Below are 25,082 nucleotides of genomic sequence, written 5' to 3'. Positions count from 1 at the left end.
TTTTTTTCCATTGCTGAAATGACTATTGCTTCAGTTATTGTGAAAGCAGTAGACAGGGAAAATCACATTAGTGTGTGGTCATTAGATAATTTGAGATGCATTACTCTACTTTGGTTTTTAATATTGAAAGGGCTGAACTTTTTATGACATGACACAGTTTTTCTACAGATGCACCAAGAGGAGAGGTAGCACTGCTGTGCAGTGCAGTGTTCTGGCTCGTTCTGTGGGTGGCTTTGGTCAGGAAAGTTGGCAAGGGTTTACTGATGTCTGCTGATGAGAGATAGATATATATATCTCATCAGCATGCAAGCTTTGTGGGTGTTACAGATCAGTGGCCTAATTCACAGTTTAATGAAGTTGGTGCTTGCCTCCCCTGCATGACCCATGAATTTGGGCGTTGGACTCATGTCTCCCTGGGGAGCCATAACAGGCACTGTAAATAACAGAGAGCAAATGGTATTTATGCCACATCTGAGGCTGTGCTCTTGTGAGGCAGGCAACATTGGCTTCCTTAGGGTAGTTTATCTATGGATTAATCGTGATGATCATTCTAAACACCATAAGAAGTAGATCTGCACAAAACACAGAAAAATGTTCAGGTCCAGGCATTTTCAGGAGTTTATAATCTAAACAGACAACGCAGTACACACTGGAGGGCTCCAGGGAAGGCTCTTAAAGCATCCATCTACCCTGTAGTCTTTTGTTATCCAGAGGTGGGGCTGTAGTTTGGTATGGCACAGCAATAAATGTCAATTCTATTGCTTTCAAAATGATGAGGAGTTTAAATTTTTTGTTCAGATGCTGTCTAGGCAAATTTAACTTTGCCTTACTGTAGAAAGAGTCATTTCAGAGTAGGTCTTTCAAATGTATCTACTGCATCAGAAATGTAAATAAAGAGGCAACTGAATATTTTGGAACCATTCTGGTTTTATAAAGTGTCTGTGCTTTGCTTTATGCTGTGTATTTATGCAGCAATTAACTGTTAAAAATGAAATGTGAAGCTGCATATTTAATTTTTAACTCTGAAGTCATGTAGAGTAAGACAAAAGCAGCAAGCAGATTTTTCTAAGTGATAAATGATAAAAGTGAAAATTGTTGATACCTTTGGCAGTGGTTGATGCCTAGTCCATTACTATAAGTGTTTTTAATTCTTCTACAGAAGAGAGTGATTACATGTTTTCCAATCTCCTGTATATTTGTGCTCCTTGTCATTATACCTGAAGAAAAATGTGTTTCAAGAGCCGTACGTGTAGAAACTGTGATTTATTTCTGTGCATATAATTGACTGTATAGCTTGCTAAGCTCTAACATTTGGACTGAAATTATAGAAGGGACACAATTTCACTTCTTTGTAAACTGAGCATAGATTTTACTTGACACTTACGCCTTCACATGATCCATAGTTCTTATTTTATGAAAAAACAAAACTAACAATGACAGACACTGTTTCTAGAAACATCATTCCTTAGAAGGGCTGAAATCACCAACTTTGATTTGAGTGCCAAAGCCTGTGGTTGGTATAATGTTTCAGTAACAATTTCAGCTTATGCAAGCAAAACTTTAAAACTCCTATTATAACTGTATAATTCATATTCTATCCCTGTATAACAACCCTTTAGTTAAGTGTAGTTTGGTCCTGGACTCCTGTATACCCATGTGAGAATAGATTATGCCCTTAGTTTATAAGGCTCCAGGGGAGAAGGCGATATTCCATCTGACAGGGTTCAGTGGGTTTCCCTGCTTACAGAAAATGATGATTTTAAGGCAATAGTCTCATCCATCATTACAAAACAGCTCACAGATATGACAAAAATCTTATGAAAAATAATCTGTGGTCTAGACAATAAACTAACCAGTTTTGATGAAATCCATAAACCTTTTATATACTATATTGAAGAGCAGACCAAAGCTTTCTGGTTGTTTTGCCCTCCAAAAATACACAGAGCTTGTCTCTGTAAAAGTGGAGAAGTAACCTTTCCAATGTTACCAAAATAATTAAGTTAATGTTGCTGGATTAATATTCATTTGTATGGTGTCCTTATCATGCATGCAGTTTCCATAGCTAATCTTTGCTTGTTCAGGACAATGTCCTGAAGGGGAATGTCTTGCTAGGCACTGAAGACAGATGTGGAAAGAGAAAAACAGGAAGCTGTACAGATTGGGATATGGACAGGATATGCATGCATGCTGTAGCATGGTAATCCTGAGTGCCTTTCTCTGTGTAGCTGTGCTGGGGAAAATTCAGTTGAACAGTGCAAACCATGGACATGACCAGCAAAACCAGAGCTGTACAGACCCATGGGTCTAACACCCTGTAGTGATTGCCACAGCTGAAAGGCTTTAGAGTGGGCTGCAGAGCTGCTCAGCAGACACTCCAAGATTAATGATTAACTGCAGAATTTATTTCCCTTCAAGTCTCTTCTGAATTTCCTAGACAAAGCTCCTTTATTTATTCAGGCTTTGCAGAAAAAGGGCTGTGCTTGTCCCTTTACTAATAATAATGATTTTCATAGTAAAAGCATTGCTGTGCTTGGATATTGCCATGTGTCTTCTTACATAGTTGTATAGCATAATTACTTGAGCAGCGATGGGGAACTTACTCTGTCCACTTACCAGCTAAGGAGCTGGTTAAACACAAACCAAAATGTTAGGAGCACAAGGGAGCACAATGCTGATTAGTATCTTTGCTATGTTCTTAGAGCAATTGCAGATTAATGTAGCATATGTAGTATTAATTATGCAATAAAAAGGACCATAATATGGACAAATATTGTTCCATAAACTGAGAAAAGAGGGCTAACAAAATATAAATAGAAAGCAAAGTGCTCATTTACCTCCCTGTCTCTGAAAAATATCCTCTCATCTTCCATTTTCTCGGGTCCTTTGAGTGTTTTCTTGTTATGCCTTTCATCTTTACTATACCTGAAATTGTGCCTGTATATTCTCTTATAAACTCAGTGTTTCTGAGAGAAACAACTATTGTGTTGTTACCTAGGGAGTGGGTGTGGTACCCCTAGTTCATCTGGAGTGACCTAAATGTCTCTCTGTCTGCTGTAATGATGATGAAGGGAACAGGCTCCAGGAAAGAAAGGTACCAGTATATTAGGAACAGAGGAAATGAAATTAACAGGAATGAGATGAAAAAATCAAGAGTCCTCAGTGGATCACAAAACTGTGTGTGAACACTGCCAGATATTGATTTAACAATTTTTTTTTTAAGCTAGTCAAGCAGGGACTTGAAAATACTTGCTCTTGCAGAAGAGTGGGAAAGCGTGGGGTGTTCCCTCTCTTGAAATGCACACTGGAATAGAGGCCAGCTCTGTGACACCAATAGATCTTGTCCTTTGATAAGGACAGTCCTTAACCCCAGCAGCCTGGGAGAGGACAGTGCTGTGCTCAGTACTGCTTCTCCATAGGAACAGGCACAGGGGCTGCCTTTGTGAGTGACCTGGAGCAAGCCTGCCTGCCTTGGGCATGTAATGGAACATTGCTGTGTTTACTAGCCCAGCTCTTGTGCTGTGTGCTCCCTGTTGCAATAGGATTTTTTCTTTTCTGTAAAAGCCACTAGAACATCCTGGTTTTTTGTCCTGCTTTTTCGTTTTTAGAGGCTTTTCTGATTGTTGCATTTTTAAAAAAATCGGAATAGAAAATACTCTTAAAATCTCTTCCAGTACATATCTGCGGTAGTGTCTCCAGCAAGATTATGCTGCTATCAAAGACAGCAGAAATGCCAATTATAATTTAACACTTCATTTCCAAAACCATTTCACAGCTTCTATTTGCAAGAAGCTCTTCTCACTGGGAAACTTCCAGGACACTCTGGTGTGCAGTATACAGGCAACTTTCAAGTGTTAGAATTTGCAGAATGCCAAAGAAGACAAAATTAGTGTATTGTGTCATTGCTTCCTATGTGGTGGCAGCACTTATATCCTGATAGAAGTTAGGCTGGCAGAGAAAAGCTGCTGTTGTATTTTATTGTCACTGCAGAATGTGCCACTTTCCTCTTCTTATTTGCTAACATTAACTCTCAGGAATTGCTAGATACCCAATCTAGTTAATTGACTCACATTAATTAAATCAATTTCATGCTGAGGAAAGGAGCATGTACTTGAGGGCAGTGCTGTTTTAGTATAGAGTGAAGTCTTCGGGAGATGAAGAGGAGAATAAGGATAGAGGTGCTTGGAGGGAGCTGCTTAACATGTAGGGGGTAGGAGAGGTAACGTGGCATGGCAGGGTGCAAGCGTGAGCCAAAGTTGGAGCATTAAAGTTATGTGGCTGGAATAGGCAAATATGGAATAGGGAAATAGAAAAGGGATTTAAAGTGAGGGCTGTAGTGAGGGGAAGGCCAGATTGGGGAAGACCCAGACAGCATTGGCAGAGACAAGTTTTATAGGAGGGATGAGGTTGGATAAATGGTGTATTTTTTGGCTTTGGAAAAATCTGAGATGTGAGTTCCCCATTGTAGATCAGAGGATAAAACTTCTAACATGCTCCATTTTTTATATCTACTTCCTCCTGCTTTTTGAAGTTACTGATAATGGCTTTCTTTTCTTATCCCTTTGCATGAGCCTTTACACTCAATATTAGAATCTTGGGTTTTATGGAGGAGATACTTTGGTAGGGGACTCTTAGGAAGTTTACTGAGGAAAGAGAAAACATCATAGGAATTATATTTTAATCTTGCTTAAATTCACAGTATTCAAAGGAAAAATCAGAGCTGAGCACTGGAATATGTTGAAAAAATTTGGTACTAAGTCTCTGAGAACATACTGGAAGACTGTAAACATAGCTGAAGTGCTGTCTCTTACTCCAGTGGATCCTTCTCAGTCCATAACACATCCTTGTGTTCTGCTCAGAGAAATCTCAGATCTGTGCTCTAGTCAGGGGGTTATGCTTATGGGTGAAGGATGGCACAGACATGGGGTTTGCATGATCAGCACTTTGTGTGCAATTCTGCAAGGGTGTTTTGCACTGGTTGAAGTAAGAACAAAGGATGTTGAAGAGATTGAGAGCCTTTATTCCAGGGTAAAGCGGCAGCTGTTGGGACAGACACTTAACACTGCTAAAGCTTCTTTATGTCCATCTATAATTCAGCACTCAGAGTTGCTTGTCACTTCTGAAAATGAAGCCTTTTGTGTTTTAGTGTAAAAGATACTGTTAGGCAGGGAGGAGACAGCATGTGCTAACAAAGAATTTGTAGTATTGGTTCTTTGCCTGCATCATTTTTCTAAATTTGGTAAGGTACACTGCCAGCACTGGCACTGAAATGAGTCAGTTTTAGATGGTTTCACAATATTCATAACAGTCTCTTTTATAATTTATTTTTGGATGAAATATTTAACTAATATTAAACAAAATTTTATAGAAGGTTTAGTAATCAGATAATTATATTAGCTATGCTATGTTATGTTATTATCAGACAATGCTTTTTTCTTTTCCTTCAAATTTGGTAATTTAAATCAAATTTACTCATTTAAATTACCTTCTGCCTACCTTTAAAAAAAAAGGATAATGAAGTTTAGACAGGATGGCTGAAGACATACAGCTATTTTCTAACAGAATATGCAGGTTGTCATCTTAAGGCAGACCCACAGTGCAGAGCCACACAGGTGCTCTTTCATGCTGGGGCTGCTGCTACAGCAGTGAATCTTTTTTATGTCTGAAACTTTGTGTTGTCGTTACATTGGTAGGGCATTGTATTTTGCATAGTACTCCTGGAAAATGTAAATTTTTTCCCTTTTCCTGCTCTAGGATTTACTTATTGCCAAAAATTATTCCAAATACTCTTGCAAAATCCAGGAGGAATTAGGACTATGGCAGAGTAAAGGAAAACCACAAAATCTGCATCTTTAATACATTGCTATTAAACATGTTAATCACTGTTATGACTACAGATGAATTATAGTGTCAATTATTGTTTTAAAATAAATGCTTCTAAAATTCATTCCTCTAAAATACATTTCAGCAATCCTGTACTGACATTGGACATATTTTCTCTCTATATTTGTATTTAGGTCCAAATACAGAAAAAACCCCAAACAATCCATGATCCATCATATAAGTAGTTGCTCTTAGAAGCAGCTGTCAACCTTTCCTTTAGAGTATACTAATATGATTGCATTTTTTAATATGTTTCTAAATGAAAGCATATATAATAGACAAATATATAAAATTAGCAGCTGTATTGAGGCAGACCTGCAAATAAAGAAGCTTAAAATCAGAAGCAAGTCATCCTAGATGTGCTAGCCTCTTTTGAGACTAGAATATAATCTTTCTAGTCACTCTCATGCAATTTTAAATATTTCTCCAAACTATAAAGATTATTCATGGTTTCCTTCATGTGTGCAGCTGTAATTTGTGTTCAAAATTATAATAGGTTTACAATTCCAAATACCTTACAAATCCCAGAGTTTTGCTTCCCTCTGAAATATACATTAGCTATATTCAAGTGCCCATCCAATCAAAGCCTTAGAAAAAGTAGGTAAGTCTTAGTAGTTAAGAGGCAAGACTGCTCTACAAATCGATTACTGTTCATCCATGAGACATCTTCTGAGTTCACTTTTTAAAAACCTGAAATACTCTTCAAAATCTGACACCTCAGTTGTGAAGCCCATTCAGAGCCACCTGGTGGTGGAGCCATTATCTGCTTGGCAGCACCTATCATGACCTGACCCTGTTGGGTTGTTCTGGGTGGTAGGTTGGTCTGACTGAAAAATTTAATCAGCTCCATAGTTGGGGCATTAGGGAGAAAGAAGAGAAGAACTGATACAAAAAACTCAGGTAGGTTTTGACAGTGTTTGTCTTAGATGGTAACAAGAAGACCAATAATTTCTGAGCAATAATGTGTGCCTCACTTGGAATTTTGTTACCTGCTTACACAATAATCTAAGCATATTATATTGCACCTTACGTTCACTGTATCTGGACTCTTGACTGAAAAAATTAGTCTGTATTACAGCAGATAGAGCTCCTTAAAGACAATGCTGGAGTGCTGTCTTTAATTCAGAGTCCATCAAAGTCCACCAAAATTTTGTAAAGGAGCACAAAACTCCTGCCCAGCATAGTGTAGAATAATCTTAGAATAAGCATTTCCACAACCTTTTTCTTCCAGTCTTTTTCCAGTTGCTCATGTAGTCGGTGTTATTAATTTCTCTCTCTTTTTTTTTTTTTTTCCTTAGCTGACCTTTTTGTTGTTGACCAGTCTGTTAGTCTTGCATGAGGGCAGAACCCCTGTAACCCCAGAATCCTGATGCCAACACCATTTCCTTTCCTCATTTTGCTTAAACCCAGCAAACTGTGGATCCTACAATTAATGTGGTGTGTGTCGCTATTACTGTGCCCTGCTGTTTCATTTCTGTGCTGCACACAGTGTTGCAGGCAGAAATTGTATATCTACAGGATTTGTGAAAGTCCTGTCCATTTCAGGCATCAGGAGGCCTTCTCCTGTTTATACAACTAAAGTACTGTCCTTTCTGGTTTCAAGTTAACTGACTGCAACTTCTTCCTTGATGAAAAAGTCTGGTGTTGGCTGCTTTTTCATGCTCCTTGTAGGGGAATTCAGCTTAGTCAGTGTTTCTCATGTGTTTCTCACTGTTCTTTGTATTAAGCTCCTTGTTCTCAATTTGAACTCAGGAATAAAGGTCACACTGGGCATATGCAGATGACCAGTGAATACCTCAAGCTATGTTCAGGGGATCTCAGTTATTTCAAATTGTTCTTTTTTATCCATTTTTCAATTCTATTTGTCTTTGCTACAAAGTTAGTGAAATCTTCCCTTCCTATCTGCCATCTTCCATGCTCACAGGGTACAAGGAACCCCTTGACACCCTGTCTCAGTGTAGGAAGTGTAATAATTGTGAAAGAGGGAATAACATCTTCTGTTGTGTTATGCCTCTGGGCACGGCCTGCAATCACTTCACTGGCATGTATTAAATCTAATGAAATCTCTGTGTTCTTCAGTCTTTTGAGAATTATACTCACAACATGAATATATTGTCAGCTCCTTATACATTAAACAGAACTAACACTCTTGTAGAATTGCACTTAATAAAAATGTGTGATTTCCTGTGATACTCACATGAGCTTTCCCTGGAACCTGAATTACTCCTTACTGAATGAGATACTATACTATATAATAACCTGGGAAAATCTCTATGATACTTTTAAATTATCTTTCCCAACACAATCTTTCAAGAAAGTGTGGCTTACAAAATTGTATCCTACTGAGTTCTGCTTCTTGTATAATCTTTTTCTGTAGTAGGAATCTCTGAAGCTGTTCTACTGTTCAACAGCTTTCACTCATATTCCACTGACCACCTTTATGTGCTTGTGCTCTCAGCCTAGGATGAAATGCTTCCAGGTATCACTGAAACAAGGCTCGTGATTTTATAGATTAGTTGAATACACCTTAAGGTTTTCTGTTAACAATTTATTTTTGAACTTTCACAATCTTAACAGTGAAAACAAAGGCTTTCTTTTGGCTTGTGTCATGGTTTGTCCTCAGCCATCATCTGAGCCCTACACAGCCACTTGCTCACTCCCTGTGTTGGGATGGGGGAGAGAATTGGAGAAGTGAGAAAACTTTGAGACAAAATTGCTTGAGACAAAATCAGCTTAAAAGGGAAGCCAAAAGCTGCATGCACAAGCAAAGCAAAACGAGGATTTTAGTCACTGCTTTCCATGGGCAGGGAGGTTTTCAGCAATTCCCAGGAAAGCCAGGCTGCATCATGCTTGACAGTTACTTGGGAAGACAAATGCTGTGACGTCCCCTCTTCCTTCTTCTTCCCCCAGCTTTATATACTGAGCATGAAGTCACATGGTATGGAGCATTCCTTGGGTCACTTGGGGTCTGTTGTCCCAGCCATGCGTCCTCCCAGCTTCTTGTGCACCCCAAACCTCCTTGCTGGTGGAGTGGGGTGAGAGACAGGAAAGGCCTTGGTGCTGTGTAAGTCCTGCTCAGCAATAGCTAAAACATCCGTTTTTTTTTCAAAACTGTTTTCAGTAACAGTCAAAAAAAAATAGCCCCATACCAGCTACTATGAAGTAGTAGCCCAAACCTTGCTAATCTTGCTAATAGAAACTGTACTTGTCTTGGCAAGAAAAGTGAGAGATCTTTACTGTCTGCCTTCTGTACTGATTTAATATCCAAATATCACACAATCCTTTATTTAGTTTGTTATCAACTTTTCTGTGCCTTTTAATTTGTAATAAGCTTTAAGGTCATTAGCCAGAAACATCTGCAGCCATCCATCTAAATGCTTCTTTTACTTGCCACTATTTGTATATGTCTCAGATATACAGATATATCTGCCAGGATCAGCCAGCTATTTAACTGAAGTAAAAATACAAATCTTTAAATCTTAGTTTTTGTTCTGTGAGATTTACTTACTTTCAAAAGGTCAGATTTTCTCATTACTTTTCTTTTGTGGCTTTTTTGGGTCTGAAATCCAAGCACATGAGTTCATGCAGATGACTCATAGCAATATATTCCCTTGATAAGAAATGCTAATGTCAGCATCCTAACCTGTTCAGGGAATCACCAGTGTTTGCAAGGGCCACACTGGGAAACTGTTCCCTTCTCAGACTCAGTGCTGCTCAGCTGAGCATATGTGTTTATGTATGAGACTTCAGGATTTCCATCTGGAGAGAGCTGAGAACAGGAAACTAATGCCAAGGAGTTGTTTCTGATCTTCAGCCACTCTGGGTGTACCACGTTGTTATCTTTAACTAAAGAGACAGAGTTAGTATTTTGGGTATTAAGTTGGTTAAAATAAGGAGATAGGTGTCATAACCAGTCAGTTTTAATCTTGGATTTTCTTTTTTATGGTTTTTACTCTTAAACTATTTTTATGCCTCACTTCCTCTCTGTGTTAAATAGCTTTAATCATATCCCTCAGTGATTGGAGGTTTCAGATTGTTATGCTCTCAAAATACTTAACAAAGATTAGTAAGTGTTACCAATGAACAAGAAATGGATTCCCATCCCACAGAAATTTTCAACATATCAAAACATTTGCCTGCACTGAATCAGGACAAAAATCAAAGCAAGAATTGGGGAAAAATTGGTTTAGAACATTCATTTTGATTCTGTAATTTAACTACCTTATATTTCAGTTTCAATAATTCCAACTTCTCCCTGCAATTTTTTGAAGCAGCAAACTAAAAGTTCTTATTTAAAACAGTAGTTATAAAATGTTGCAGCAGTGCCTTTTTAAAATGCTGTGTTTGAAAATCTGTGCTGAAACCTTCTTTTTCTTACAAGCAGCTTGGTTTTGAAAATTTGCCTTTTTCACTTAGAAATGAGAAAAATTCATAGGGAAGCTCATGTTTAATTATGGAATGTCTCTTTGTCAACACTGAGTGGATGGAAAGGCCCATGTAGCTGCTTGCATGTGTGACTGGTGCCATTCAAGGTGCCATCAGGTATCTTACCTTACCTTGTGTTGGCAACCAGTGAGAGCATCCTTATTGTCTTACAGACCATAGCAGAGGTCTCAAATACCCTACCCTCTCATTTGCCATCACCTTGAACAATTGAATTTATCCCAAAGAAACTGAGTCATGGAAGAGTGGTGGTTGGGATTTCACCAGTGCCTGCTGGTGGGTACATGACTGCTGTTCTTCCAGCCCAAGATAACTCAGAATTTCATTTCTCAGCCTACTGAGGTATTTGAAAATACATACAGCTTTTGGTGTTAAGCTTTCCTGAAAGTAATTGTGTAGCAGCTTTGCAGTGGAAGAGATTAGGAAAAAAAAACAGATGGCAAATCATTTGCCTCAATTGACTTGATTGATTTTGTGTGATGCCACTGAATGTACAGCCTGTATATCCTCCTCTGATATCATGTTCTACCTACAGTGAGACTTGTTTTCCTGTGCTCTGATCACATTAGAGCAGAAGGCTTTATCTCTAGTCTCTTCCCACCTAAATCATTCTATGATTCAAGTTTATGATTGCCACTACACTTTAAATTAATTATCCTTATTATATCCTGCTAAGAGGCAAATCACTTAATTTGCTTTTGTGCAAAGCTTTATAATTTTGTCCCTCATTTTTCTGTTGTTAGATGTACTAAAAAAAAGTAATTTTTTCCTTAAATCTGTGCACTGTTCTATTCTTCTGCCTTGCCATAGTTCTCCTCCTTTGATTTCCTGGCTAAGTATATAATCAAAGACTATTAATAGATGTCTTCTGAATCTAGATGTATGTAGCTTCTTGTAATTTAACTGGGTTTTTATGTGGTTTTTGAGGTCCAGCTTCCTTCTTAAATATTCCTAAAGAAATTAATCTGTACCAGGAAAAGAGAGAAGAACTTTTTAGAAATACAAGCAAAAAGTGAAAAATTAGATGGTTGAATTTCTTAGTGGAAGGTCATAGCCCATGAAATTCTTGAGAAACTTGCTCCGAATTTTTTCCTTATTAAGCTATGTGATAAAGGGTGTGGAAGAGTTAGGTGTCAAGAGTTTTCCGGTAATAGGAGTTTTGTGAGTGTAATAAAAACAAGTATTATTTACCAAGATGACAGAAGTGTTCCTTAGTGCTAGTTGACATGGTAATAAAAAGGCAGATGGAGCTTAATGTTGATAATGAGGTGATACATGTGGGGAAAGCAGTTCTAACTCAGATACTCGGTGGGTTCTGAAAAAACTATTTTCTCTCAGGAAGAGATCTTGGACCTGTGGTAGGTAATATTGTGTAAACATCAGCTCACTGTCCAGACATGGTCAAGCAAGTAAACAGGACAGTAAGGATTAGAAGAAAAGGAGTGTTTTTAAAAGGATAAAGAGTGTAGAAGAGAAAAGAATTATGCCAGTTTTAATCCCTGGTAGATATGCCTTCAAAGCACTGAAGCAGGGCTTGGTTTTCTAACCTGAAATAATAGGTAGAAAAAAATACAGAGGTGGACAATAAGAAGGATTAAGCACAGTTTCTTTGTAAAGAGCAGCAGGATAGATTAGACATCTTTAAGCCAGAGGTCTGTAAAAGCAGAATAAAAGAGGACTGTGGTTGTTCACTTTCTCTGCCATTCAGATGTAGGTAAGCTGAATTTTACAGTGGTACTTCAGTTACAGATGTTCTGTCACTTTATGTGAAGCAGTCACATTGCTTGTATACTCCTTATAATGCAGGATAATAAGCCTCTGAATATTGAGCAGGTACCTTCATTGTTCTGTGAGCAATGACTAGGAATAAATCTACTTCTTTGTTTAGTTTTGAATCCAGGGGAGAAGGGAGAAATGCCATTGGAAGAAGGTGGTATTCACTGCTGGCAGTGTGTGGAAGCATGGTACATTATGGCTACTGGGAAGATGAATCTTGAAATTGTATGGATTTACATCCCAGCAAAAACATTTCCCATTTCATTAATATGAAAAAATAGTTGAAAAGGTGTGCAAAATCTGAAATGCTAGAAACCTTACCTTTTGGAGATCTTTATTTTCTAAGTAGAGGAAATAAACTACTACCCTTTTTCTGGCTTTGCATAGCTCTTTGCAAAGAAGCCACTGAAAACCCTATGTTACTACAATATTACTATTCATCAGAGGCAATAGTGTGAGGCATCGTGATTGTTTAGTGTTTTATGGTCTCAGGATTTGCCCACAAAGGGATCTCAGTTCTTTTTTGCTGAAAATCATGTCATAAGCAAGTAATCATCACAAATATGATAATTTTCCAAGTGAGATAAAGTATACTAATACTGCCTACCTAGTCATTATCTAATGCTTAAGACAAAAAAAAAAAAACTATATAATCCACACAGAGTATAATTACTTTGCTTCTAGTATTGCATGTACCTTGACTGATGCAAGATTCTGATACTTGGTGAAACAAGTCCTTCTGATTAATCTTTAAGCAGAATGAATACGCTTCAGTATTATGCATTGATATAGTGCTACAAAAAATCCACCAATGCATTCCCTCGTGCATTATCCTGTCAACCTAAGTTTAACTATTTCACATGAGCAGTTTCTCACTTGTAGATCAGCAAAAAAAGGTTTATTTATACCACCTTTCAACAAGATTCCCCTTTCCTTACATTTCTTGAAGATTGAACAATGTTATGTTCAGCACAGTTCATGTTAACATGTCTGTTCTAGTTTTAGGTGTCTCTCCTCCTCAGCTTCAGAGATGTTTTTTTTTAAAATTCCTGAAATAGCCCTTAGTTTTTCCCCAGTAAGAGGTTTGCCTTTAGCTCCCCGTCAAAGTGATCAGGTTTGATTGTGAAGGGACATTATGAGGGACATCTCTGCAGCTGAGCAGCATCTCAGGCAGACTGAACACACAGTTCATTAGCATCATTTCACCCAGGGACTGAGTGGGCTATCTGTACAGGCATCCTGAGTCCTGCAGACATAATCGTGACAGTAAGAGGACTTAATAGGTTGTTTCAAGCCTTGCTGCCCTGGTCACTGTGCCCTCAAGGCTAGATTATTATTGTCACTGCAACTGGTTTGTCACAGCAGGCAGCAGGTGGCCAGGTGGAATGGGGTGCTTTTTTCCCCAGTTAGATACATACTGAGAGCATGTTGGTGGTGCTCTCAATATGGAAAGAATAAATAAAGGGTCTGCACAACTCTCAGATGAAGCAGGAGCAAAACAGGAGAGTGGGCCCCCTTTTTCCTCTTTGCTCTGTAAAGTAGAAGACTCCTGACAGAAAAGCACAAGAAAAGTTTGCTTCTTCCTAGTCATACCTGGAGAACACAGTCCATACAGATCATTGAGAGACAATGAATGGAAGGCATGTTTTTGGAAGCTGAGCCAGATGCTCCCAGCCCTCACATACACAGAAGTTAGCTACAGCTTCTTCTGCAACAGCAGCAGAAGTTTCTCTGAGAATGAAGAAGAATGGAAGGAGAAGACAGATAAACACAAAAAACAGCAGCAGTTAAGTAGGAAAAATGTTTCTTTTTCCTGGATGTCTACTAAAAGAACACCTGTGGTTCCTCTGGGAAACCACTAACCAAGAGAGTGAGATTTGGAGGTTCTGAAAAGCACTAAGAATGTCAGGAGGTCTCTTGGGTAGATAAAAGTTACATTTGCCAGTACTAATATTCCCAACTAAATCCAACATGTTTTCTGGTGGGTAGATTTTGTGACACTTGTTCTGCAGCTAGATCCCTTTTCAGAGAAAGATCAGTGCTACTCGAGCAGGATTTACCTCAATTGGAGGCAATATAAAATATTATAAGGTAGTATAAAATTATTCTCTGTATAATATTACAGTGTACAGAATACCATTCTGTGAAGCTCCTTCTCAAAATAGCAGGTGTCCATGAATATGTTCATACATGAATATTTGTGGGTGTGTGTATATGTGCTTACATCAGCTACATAGGCAGCTCACATCATCTTTTATTTTGCAGTTTAGCTTTTTCAGTAGGAGTTGAGGTGTCATAAAAATTCCATGCAGATACAGTTTTATTTTTTTTTTCACATAATGTAGAAACTCCATGCTAAATTTTGCCTTATTTTTCTCAATCATAGTTTGCTAGAATCTTTCTCATTCTGGAGAGACAAGTATTTAGAACTGGGTATGTTTCTAAAGGCGATGTATTTACTAGGAGGTTTTTATGTACAGACCCTAAAACACTGCTGTGTGTCTAGTAAGGGATAAGGTATTTAGGGCAGTAGTGAATATAATTCAGTGCATCACTTCACAGCATTTCCTGACTGCCCTCACCTGTTGAACCCAGGAGTTACTGCTGCCACAGCTAAAGCAGCAGGACACAGTACACACTGTATCTCAAGAATCCAGTTCGCAGTCCAGAGTATTAGTTAAGCCAAAAATGAAGGTAACATCCTCAGACTGGGAACTGGCACCAATGGACATCCTTTTCTGCTGCACTAATGCACCAATGGACATCCTTTTCTGCTGGCTGTGCTGTGGAGTGTGATAACATCCAGCAGAAGAAATGGACAGACTGATAAAGCCAAGAGAATCTTCAAATGACACAGCTTAATTATGACACAGACCAAAAAGTGTCTGCCAGAGTATGTGCTTATATGGAGCTCATCTTCAGTGCAGTAGAGCTAATTATTTTCCTAGTGTCATGGTACTAACATTCAGAGAACCTAAAATGACATGGAAACTTTTTTCTTCTTTCATATGGCAGTAAATGCCATGTTTTAGTTCTAGTGTCACTCATAGCTCTTCCAGCTGTATGGTTGTCCAAATATCTCCCCATCTTTGCTGAATCTCTGCCATATGGACAAGTGTTTCCCTGCACACAATTGTGTTCTAAGCAGTGCATATTCCTCTGTGTCCTGGGGGCTCTTTGCAAATGGGTGGGGAGCTGTGAGCCAAGAGTGGTGGCAGGGCAGGGCTCTGTCCCTCCCCCAGCTTCCCAAGTCATGCCAGCAAGGCAACCCTTGGAAGCCAGCCCATGTTGACTGTGGCTGTGGAACATTTGGGTGGTGTTTGTAGTCAAATGGAGCAGGCTTCTGGGTAAGTGGAAAGGAACAAACCTAATTTTCTTCTTCAGTACAGTGGGCTAGATTTGCAATGCTGTGTACTAGCAGGAGAGAACTGGCCCGCACTCATCTTTGCACCATTTTAATGCAATTGGTCTAAAATTATATTCTTGGTATCAATGTGTTGCTATATGGTGGTATCTGAGTTGGGGCCAGTCTCTTGCCATGCTGCCTTGCTTAACTGCACACATACTACCACTGACCACCTACCAAGGGACCATCTGTAAGGCACCTAAGGCAAAGGGACCACCTGTGCCATTACTGAGTGCTTCCCCTTTACTGATTTACAAAATGACATGGCAGGCCTGTGAGGGAAATGTCTACTTTTACACTGATTGGTGAAATGCTACTTTTGAGAGTTAAGAAGTAGAGGTGATGATGAAAACATGAAGGAAATAATCCTTTCCATCTGTCCCTAAAAAATATTCACTTCATACAGTCAATTTCTGTTTATTCGGATAAAGATGTTATTTATAACATTTACTTCAAATGAGAAACAATTTGTAGCACCCTATAGGGAAGATGGGGTTTGATTATACCAGTGTATCACCAAACCCACATGTAATATGTTTTGCCCAGTTTGCATATGCATAGGTGGTCATAAATGGTGCCAAGAAGTGGAGATCTGTCCCATTCATTTTGTTTTTTTAAACCAGCAGCAGTGAAATCCCATTGTAGCTTTTTAAGAAGTTGCTAGAAGAGTATGGTATTTTTAACTTTGAAGTCCCTATAAATCCAATCATTTCTTATGTGGAGGTTTTTTCTAAGTAAATGTAAAAAAGTGTTTTTCTTTTTATGAGTAATCATTATTTCCTCTTTTGTAAAGCATTTTTAAACTAGGAAAAGCTTTGTTAAAAAGTCCTCATATGATGATAGAGTGTGAAAAAATGGGAAATATAATCTAGGTTGGGTTTTTTTTAAAATAAATTATATTTCTTTGTTTTATTGCTAATGCAAATGCATTTCAAAATCAAAGTAACTTGTTAGAATCCACAGATCTTTACACTGCTACTGAGATTGTGTTTTGATTTCTTTGACATGATCCCTGATTGCTGTAAGAAGAATCAGTTCAGTATTTTTGTTCTTAGATTCCCCCTCCTTTGTCTTGCAGCTACTTGTGGCAGATTCCATTAACAATTGCAGTAGGAAATACGAGCCACATCTCATCAGAGGCAATTATATGGGTGTCTAACAAATCAGGTAAAAATAAACTTTCCTCCCAGTGGAATCTCATAAAGCATACTTGTGTTTTCCTCAAATGTATCTTTGGAATTGATCCTAGATAATTGTTTAGTTGCTCTGCACCCAGTTTTAACTGCTTAAAATGGATTGTGAAAAAAGCAGAGCTGGGAAGGGAGGGAGGAGGATGAAGGATAAGCAACAATCTAGATTTATAATATTGCAGAATTTAGACAGTATAATGTAAAGCTTTTACAAAGAAATGTAAAGTGCTAAGTATTTTATATTTGGCAAAACATATCAAATCACTGATGAATGCAATTCACTTTATTGATGAGTGAAAGTTAAATGTAATATTGTATAATGAAGCAGATATGATGAGTATGGTTTAGAACATATGGAATTCTAGCATTTTTAACTCGATCCATAGTCTCAACCAGGCCTAAGAAATGGTTGCTGTCATTAAAATTGTCCTTATTGATCTATAAAAAATATTTGTTCTCTCTATTATAAAATCATATGCTGGAATTCAAAAGTGCAATGTTGTGCTTACTACGTTATTTTCTTCCTCCTCAGTTCCTGGATGATTGTAACAGTATTAGTTACTGTCTGGAGGAGAGTGAGTGCTAGATGCCAGTGGTTTTTTATCACCTAAGAAAAGAAGCCCACCAAAGAAATTTCATGAAATATTTATCTATTTCCTTAGCACTTCATGCTACATTGTCTGAGAGTTTTGGACTAGAATTAAAGACAGTGAGGGAAGACATGTGGGAACTTGAATGGAATTATTATATAGAAGGGAAAAGAAGGATGCATGCATCCCCTTGACATGTGGACTGTAGAGGGAGAACTGACCCTTTCTTGTATACTTGTATACTTGTATAGAAAGATATAGAGATTTCCCTCTAATAGAAAATTAATGGGAGAGAGGAGAGTCAAACCTGTGTGAGATGTTTCTTCTCTTTGCTAAGTTACTAATATATATTAGTCACATAGAGCTTAGCAGCCAGAAGGACTGGAGATGAATGGTGTATGATCAGCCAAAATCTGAATACCCCAACCCTCTAGTGGTACAAGGTATGTGTTGTTACCCAGATTGTTTGCAGCCTATGAGAAAGTAGCATGTTCTGTGCTGCTCCCATGATAGAATGATCTAGCAGTGTGCCTGCAGCCAGAGCAATTTTCATACCTGGGGAGCATGCTCTCATCAAAGCATACAGGTTCTCTCTTACTTTTCAGAACTTACTATTTTGGCTATACTTTTTAACATTAACACTTCCAGAATATTTCAAGACCTGTTTGCACTTTCAGAGTCTGCCTTAATGACCTGTTGTACTTTTGTCCTTTAGGGCTTGATTGAACTCTCATTGAAATTAGTAGAAAGGTTCCCACTGACTTCAGAGCTAGTTGATCATCCCATCTCATTAGGTTGCACATGCATGCCTCCCTCCCTTCACTCCCTCCTTCAAAGTTCAGCATGTTACTATTATCTACATAGATGCTTCCTTACTGCCTTTTACTTGCAGGGTGCTGTGGAGGAACAAGTCCATAAAACTGCTAGCCACTCTTTTAAGATCTACTGCTTCTGTTGGAATGCTTTCAAGAAATCAACAAATTAATGATGGCCAGTGTGAGCAATTATTTTGGGCTGGCTACTATATAGAAATTAAAGAGGAACCTTTCCGAGTCATCAGTCTCCTGTGTAGCAAATCAATGACACTGTGATCTATTGTCATTATCCTTGTTCTTCCTCATTACTTTCACTCACTTATTCACTTGCTGTGCCTCATTGAAAATGAGACTGTAAACTTATGACTACAGAAAGAATGTCCTCTTCTACTTATTGTGGTCTAGGCTGCTATATGTATTGAGGCTGGGACACATGATTCCTGGGAGTTTTTCTGCAGCTGGTATGTTTGTTTCATGGGGATGAGAGAGGAATTCTGAGGCTCAAAATGACAATTTCCAGGTTTGATTCTTGTGGACTGGAAGAATCTTGAAGACTTTCTGTTGTACAGAGGACAGTTTCAGTATTGTCCCAGTGGGTAGTCTTGGAAAAAGTCTGCAAGCTGGAGGTGAAACAAGCTGCTGCAGAGGATATTTGAAAGATTGGAAGAGGTCACATTGTTCTTCAAGTGAGTGTAATTAAATTCAGATATGCAAACCAACTTTGGAATAAATGCTATTCATGAGGGTGTTTTCTGTGCCCTTTTTAGGAAAGTAGGCAATTCCTTCTTGTTGACTAAACTGTTGTGCTGAAGGAGCTTCCAGTGTGACTGGAAGAGTGGACAGGAGCTAATGAAGAGCTCTCTGTTGTTTGTTATTGTGATCTGTTGACCCTGGCTGGACACCAGGCACCCACCAAACTCACTTTATCACTCCCCTCTGAAGCTGGACACGGGAGAGAGAATATAAAAAAGTGTTCATGGATCTTAAATAAGGTCTGAGTTAGAGATCCCTCACCAAGTACTGTCTCAGCAAAACAGACTCGAAATGGGAGCAGGATAATGAGAAGTAAAAACAGACCTTAAAATGCCTTCCCCGCTCCATCCCTCCCTGTTTCCTAGCTCTGCCTCCTCTCCCCCAGCGGTGCAGGGATAAGGGAATTGGGCTTATGGCCAGTTCATCACATGTTGTTTCTCCCACTGTCCCTCCCTCAAAGTCACAGCTTCCTCTCAGGCATCCACCTTCTCTGGTGTGGGTCTCCTCCATGGGCTGCAGGTGGGTATCTGCATCCCTGTGGATCTCCATGGGCTGCAGGGGCACAGCTGCCTCACCATGGACTGCACCACAGGCTGCAGAGGAATCCCAGCTCTGGTGCCTGGAGCACCTCCTGCCCCTCCTTCTCCACTGATCTTGGTGTCTGCAGAGTTGTTCCTCTCACATGTTCTCACCCTGCTCTTCTCTGGCCACAGTTACATCTGAGCAATAACTTCTTTTTTCCTTCTTCTTGTTCTTAAATCTGTTGTCACAGAGGCATTACTACCAATTCTGGTTGGCCCAGCTTTGGCAAGCAGCATGTCCATCTTGAACCCAGCTGGTATTGCCTCTGCTGGACATGGAAAAGCTTCTGGCAGCCTCTCACGCCTCTATGGCATTTCTCTAGCCTCCCCTCTGCTACCAAACCTGGCCATGCAAACCCAACATAGTCATTATTACTGATCACACACCTAATTTCAGCTGCCAATAGGGAAAAGGGTTCAAGTTGATGACTACCACTATGATATCTTGGCATATCACTTAAATCTTCCTATAAAATTAACCTTGTCTGTGGGTTATCTGATAGAAATGAAACCACAGCAGTTTTGAAATAGCTACATATAGAAATACATCAAAACATGTTCCTCCTTTTTTTTTTGGTGGTATTTTGAATAACAGTATCCATCAGGAGTTAACACTGTGCCTTGCCCTAGCTCACCAAGAATGGTTATTTGCTGATGTAAGAGGCTTTTCCTTCATGTACATCCAGAAAGACAAAAGCAAAAATTGTTGATTTTTGCATCCTCTCTGCCACTGTGTCTGTAACCTCATCAAGATGTTGTAGGATACTTGTTGGTATTTTCATGAACAAAAGGATATGAGGCTGCTCTCCAGCTCTGTGAGACTGACATGAATTTAGGATGATTGAGTTTCTGCTCTTTCCTCATCTTGTCTGTCTCTGGCTACATGCCAGAGGTAGTGAGCATGCATATCACTGATTGTTCAATATGCTGGCCAGGATCAGTTCAGATAACTGCATCTCACCACATTTGCTGGCAACAATGCTAGGTCTGTCCATTCTTCACAGCACTGAAGTGAAGGGACACACTGGAAATTATAGCTGCACAGTGTCTTTTTGAGTTGCAGTTCATTGTCCTTTGCAGGAAATCCTGTAAAGAGGACAGTGTCAGGCCTTGGCAACTTGTTTGACAAGGTGTGCTGTCGCTGTAGAGTAAGAACAACACCGACTTACTAGAAGGCTGGTTTGCACAGCATAGTTGTTTTACTTTGGATTCTCTTTTTTACACATTGTTCTGATACAGATAGACTAGATTGGTCAATTAATTAATACCTTTCACTTGATTGGTTAATTAACAAAACACTTTTCTTATAAACAATCTTTGAGAAAAATAGGAAAACAGAGAGTAGGAAAACAACACCTGCAGGTTGTTTATAATAACAAGCTATCATTGTTTATCTTCAACTCCCTAAAGTCTCACAAGCCGATTCTGGGAAAACTTATCTAGTTTTCTTGGTCTCTGACCAGGCTGTCACATCCACAGTGCATAATATCCAAGATGTTTCAAATCTAATATAGCTCTTCCCACCTGTTTGTGGAAGGTATGTAGGCATAGTCTTGAAAGCTTTTCATTTTGCAAGTGCTTCTGCCAGTCTCTCTTCTCCTTACCCAGTGAACCATAGCATTTATGTAACCGTATTTCTACTCATCAGTTCATATACCAGTCATCAGATGATGGTCCTTTTACTGGGTTCAGTTTGTCTGGTGTGTGAAGTGGAGCTGTCTCATTTGCTCTCAGAGTGCTGCACATCTTTTCCCTGTTCACTTCCCATGGCCACAGATGAGGCTGTTCTGCTTCAAGCAACTGTAAACCAGTCACAAAGGGAACATCTTGTGCTAGAGCTTCCTATCCATGCTGAGGTCAGAAACATCATGCTAAGACGGCTGCAGTGCTCTTTGTGCCTCAATCTTGCAGATCTTCTGAATGGTAAATTTTACTGAAACTGTGGAAATCATTGGTGTTACAAACTTCTGCTCTGTCATATGCCAGGGCTTGTTTCTATTTCTCCTAGATAAGTTGCCTCCTTTGTGGTTGCTATAATGATCAGTGAACATGTATCCATAGCATTTTGGGATCAGTCCAAAATCAGTAGTGGGTGGAAAGCCAGGAACCAGCTTTGGACCCATTCCATGCTTATGACTGCTAAGCAGGGCTTGTGGGAATGTGTTGGTGATTTCTGATGAAGCTGTACTAGGTGTGGAAGCACAGGCTGACCTGTGCATGTTTCTCCAAATCTAGAACTGACCTTAACCTCAAGTGAGGAGGTTTAGCTGGCATCCATTTCCTGTAGGTGAGCAGGGCTTTGGAAAAAGGCATACTTGCTGTTCCCTGGGAATCATCTTTCTGATGCTCAGTCTCCAAATAGGAAACATCTCCATGCAACTCAGCAAGTGCTGCTGAACTAGCTGACACAGCTTTAGTCCCTGCCCTTTCCATCCCCACCTCCTGTTTATTAACTGGTTTGTTATGTACCAAGGAAATACTCCTTAGACAGACCTCCCTACCACAGTTAAAGTGACTGCTGTTCAGATTGCTCCTAATATCTGCTCAGAATTGCCATGAGATAGGGGAAAGAAAGTTCAACAGGGTAATTCCCTTCCAACAGCAAGTCCCAATTTACTTTGCCACCTCCTACTAGATAATCTGTACTTTAAGCCACTCAGCAGTCAGATTCTCCTCCAGGAAGTGTTTCGTAGAAGACAGATGCTTCTGAGCTGAGGTTTGCTGGCTGCCTGCTGGGGAGCAGAACATTAGTTGCAGCTTTAGAAAAATACCCTTTCTTTTCTTTTCTGAAACTCAGCTGCTGAGCTTTACCTGTGTTGCTTCCAGACTCCACTCCTTCATCTTTCAAAAGTAGGAAGAAGGGAAGCACTGTGAAAAAAGATCAACATACAGGTCCTGCTTTGAGCCTCAGCCAGCTGTAGTTAGGACCAGGGATACAGGACTTGGAATCTTGTGTAATTTTGACAGAATAAGTCAGAATCATTCCCCTTATTCTAACAGCTGAAGATCCTAGCAGAAGACCGCTGCTTACATTGTATATCACCTTAGTCATTAGCAGTTTCATCATATAGGAATATTAATGGATAGAAGGGTAATTTGAAGAAAGAGTTTTGTGAGATGGAACATGATCATATTTCCTGATGTGCTCCATTTATTGTGCTAATCTTTATACCAAAATATTTTCTTTCAGCATGGAGCTATGTCAACATGGCAAGTGAGATAGATAGAATGTTTTCTTCTGGATGCGTTCTCCCTGTCTGAAAAGTTCTTGCAAGATATGCAGGATTTAGTAAAGCCAGTATAAATTATTATGAATGTCCTCATGGAACAATTTTTTGTCAGAAAAATTTTGCTTGCTGTTGTTGTCAAGAAATTGTGCTATACTTAGTATGCTAGGGGTTGTATAAGGTAAAGAGTTAAAATAACAACTGTGAGTCAAAAGACTTGAAATGGTACTGGAACTGTGTTTAGCCCATACTTTTGGCAGTACTCTCTTGCAGAAGGGTGCCCTTCTCCCACACCTGCCCCACATGCTGGTTTTGATGGAATTGAAGTTGTTGGGAGATCTCAGAACTTCAAGCCACGTGCACCTGCTGGAGGAACTATCTCACACTTTGAGAGCAGAGAAACTGGGGAGAAAAATGAGACCCTAGCTGATTTTTTTACTTCAAAACAAATAAGTTTAAACGTTTCCTCCTAAATATTTCCTATATGTATGCGGCAAAACTAGAAGTTTTAGAGCCGTGTTATTTTCTGAGGCATCTAGACAAATCATGACCATGGAAAAACACTTTCTGATGGAAGAAGATTAAAAAAATGCCCTTTAATCTCACATATAATGGGATATATATTTTTGATTGACTTTTGAGAGGTGAACTAAAACTTCAAAGATGGATTTCATTCCAAATGAAATCTTTGTTGTTGTTTAGAAAGTAATGGAGGGTTTAATGGAGAGTTTAACACTGAGTTACTACCTTTTTGCTAACTATAACACTTTTAACAGAAAACTAATAAAAGTGTTTGTTGTGAGTGGAAACATTACCCAGGTATAAAAATGTTTAGTGCCTGTAATTACCAAAATAAAGAATTTATTTTGTAGGAAAGCATGAGAACTGACAGACACAAATATCAAATTCTAGTAAATTATATAGAACTATATGAAGCACATGTATCAGGCAGTCCTGTAAAAAAGCCACCTCTTTATGTAAGTTGGGAAGGTGTGAAAGATTTCTGTCCTTTATTTCAGAATGTCAATACATGAGTGATCTTATTGAAAAATAATAGGAGGAGGTTATGGTTGCATTTAAACTGAGTGAAACAGCAATAATGCCATCGTGGTTTGGAAAGATTCTTTCTTTATAATAATACATACTGGGGGTGTTGCACAGCTGTTACACGTGAAATAGCTTATTCTGAACTTGTCATATTTGACTGGGACGTATCATTCAATACTCTGTTGAAGCATAAGTAATTTCCACACTTTGGAGGTGAAAATGTAATACAAATGCCCAAAGGAGAAAAGGTGCATGTATTTTTTAATTGCATAAGATTTTGAAAATTTCCATTTAATGTATTTATTTACCCAGATGTTTTTTAATGTGTGCTGATAGCCAATTTGGTATGCTTTTAGGTAGCATTGTAGAGGTGGAAAGATTAGCTGGTTTTAAGTAGCTGCTTTCAGGACTGGTGGCATTTAAAGGTTGGTTTGCAACCAAAGAGCATGGGCAGAAAGCTGTACTGCATTAAGGTGGTACAAGGTTACTGAGGAACAGGATTCAAGTCTTCTGTTAATAGGATGGAGCAATGGGCTGGATCTGACTTGGACCCAAGGAAAAAAGGATTTAAATAGAGGAGCAAGTCTAAGAGGATTTGCTTAGGACTGATTGGTACAGCTCCTTGTGGAAGAAAGGACACACAAGTGTTGCAGCCTTGTTCCAAGTCAGATTGTCTGTCAGAAGCATCTTAGGTACTTTGACAGTATGAACACCTGGGAAGTCCACAGAGTTGTAGAACTCAATTCAGATTTTCTCAGTTCTATTTCTGCAGGATATATTGGATCCTAAAGAATGTGTCTGCTTGGTGCTTTACTACAGATAAAAGAGCAATAACAGTTGAATGGAACAGGCAACAATGGAATTATTCTGGGCTTAATATTTTTAATAAGTGTATTTTTTAGAGATTTTAATGGTTTCAGAACTACCTAGGGGGAAAGAGGACTATCTTTTTTAATCCTGCAGGTTTTTATCTGAATCCATGTGCATAATGAAGGTCCATGAATTTAAACATATAATTATGTGTTTTTAAGATTCAGGTCTTGCTGATCTTTTTACTTTTGCACTTTAAAGTAGTAGTTATTTGTGGGCTTGCTGTTAGTCAAGGGAGAAGCACAACTTTTATCTGTAGCCGTAGTTAACTATAATTTCCTCAGAAGTTACTTTTTTACAAGAAGGACTAAAACAAATCAATTTCTTTGGGAAGCCTATGTACTAGATAGTATGAGTGAATTGTAAAGACCTTACTTGCTAACTTTTTTCCCATTTGCTACCTTCAGGGAGTTCAAGGACACCAAAAAATTCTCTAATGGAATTGCATTTTATAACAAATTTTATGTATTTATTTATTTTTTTAAATGAATGACAAGACTACTC

At 38.8% G+C, this 25,082-nt stretch overlaps 1 protein-coding gene across 1 annotated transcript in view; it reads left to right on the top strand.

Annotated features, from left to right (window-relative positions):
• The window catches only part of TRHDE (thyrotropin releasing hormone degrading enzyme), a 210,068-nt gene that overhangs the window by 136,478 nt on the left and 48,508 nt on the right, over nucleotides 1-25,082 (top strand). Inside the window, exon 10 of the mRNA XM_054631593.2 lies at nucleotides 16,584-16,672. Coding sequence (XP_054487568.1) covers nucleotides 16,584-16,672 — 89 coding nt within the window. The remainder of the gene's footprint in view (nucleotides 1-16,583; nucleotides 16,673-25,082) is intronic.

The sequence above is a fragment of the Agelaius phoeniceus genome, chromosome 5, assembly GCF_051311805.1.
Source record: "Agelaius phoeniceus isolate bAgePho1 chromosome 5, bAgePho1.hap1, whole genome shotgun sequence".
Lineage (NCBI taxonomy): Eukaryota > Metazoa > Chordata > Aves > Passeriformes > Icteridae > Agelaius > Agelaius phoeniceus.
This window is presented reverse-complemented; position numbering and strand designations above follow the sequence as displayed.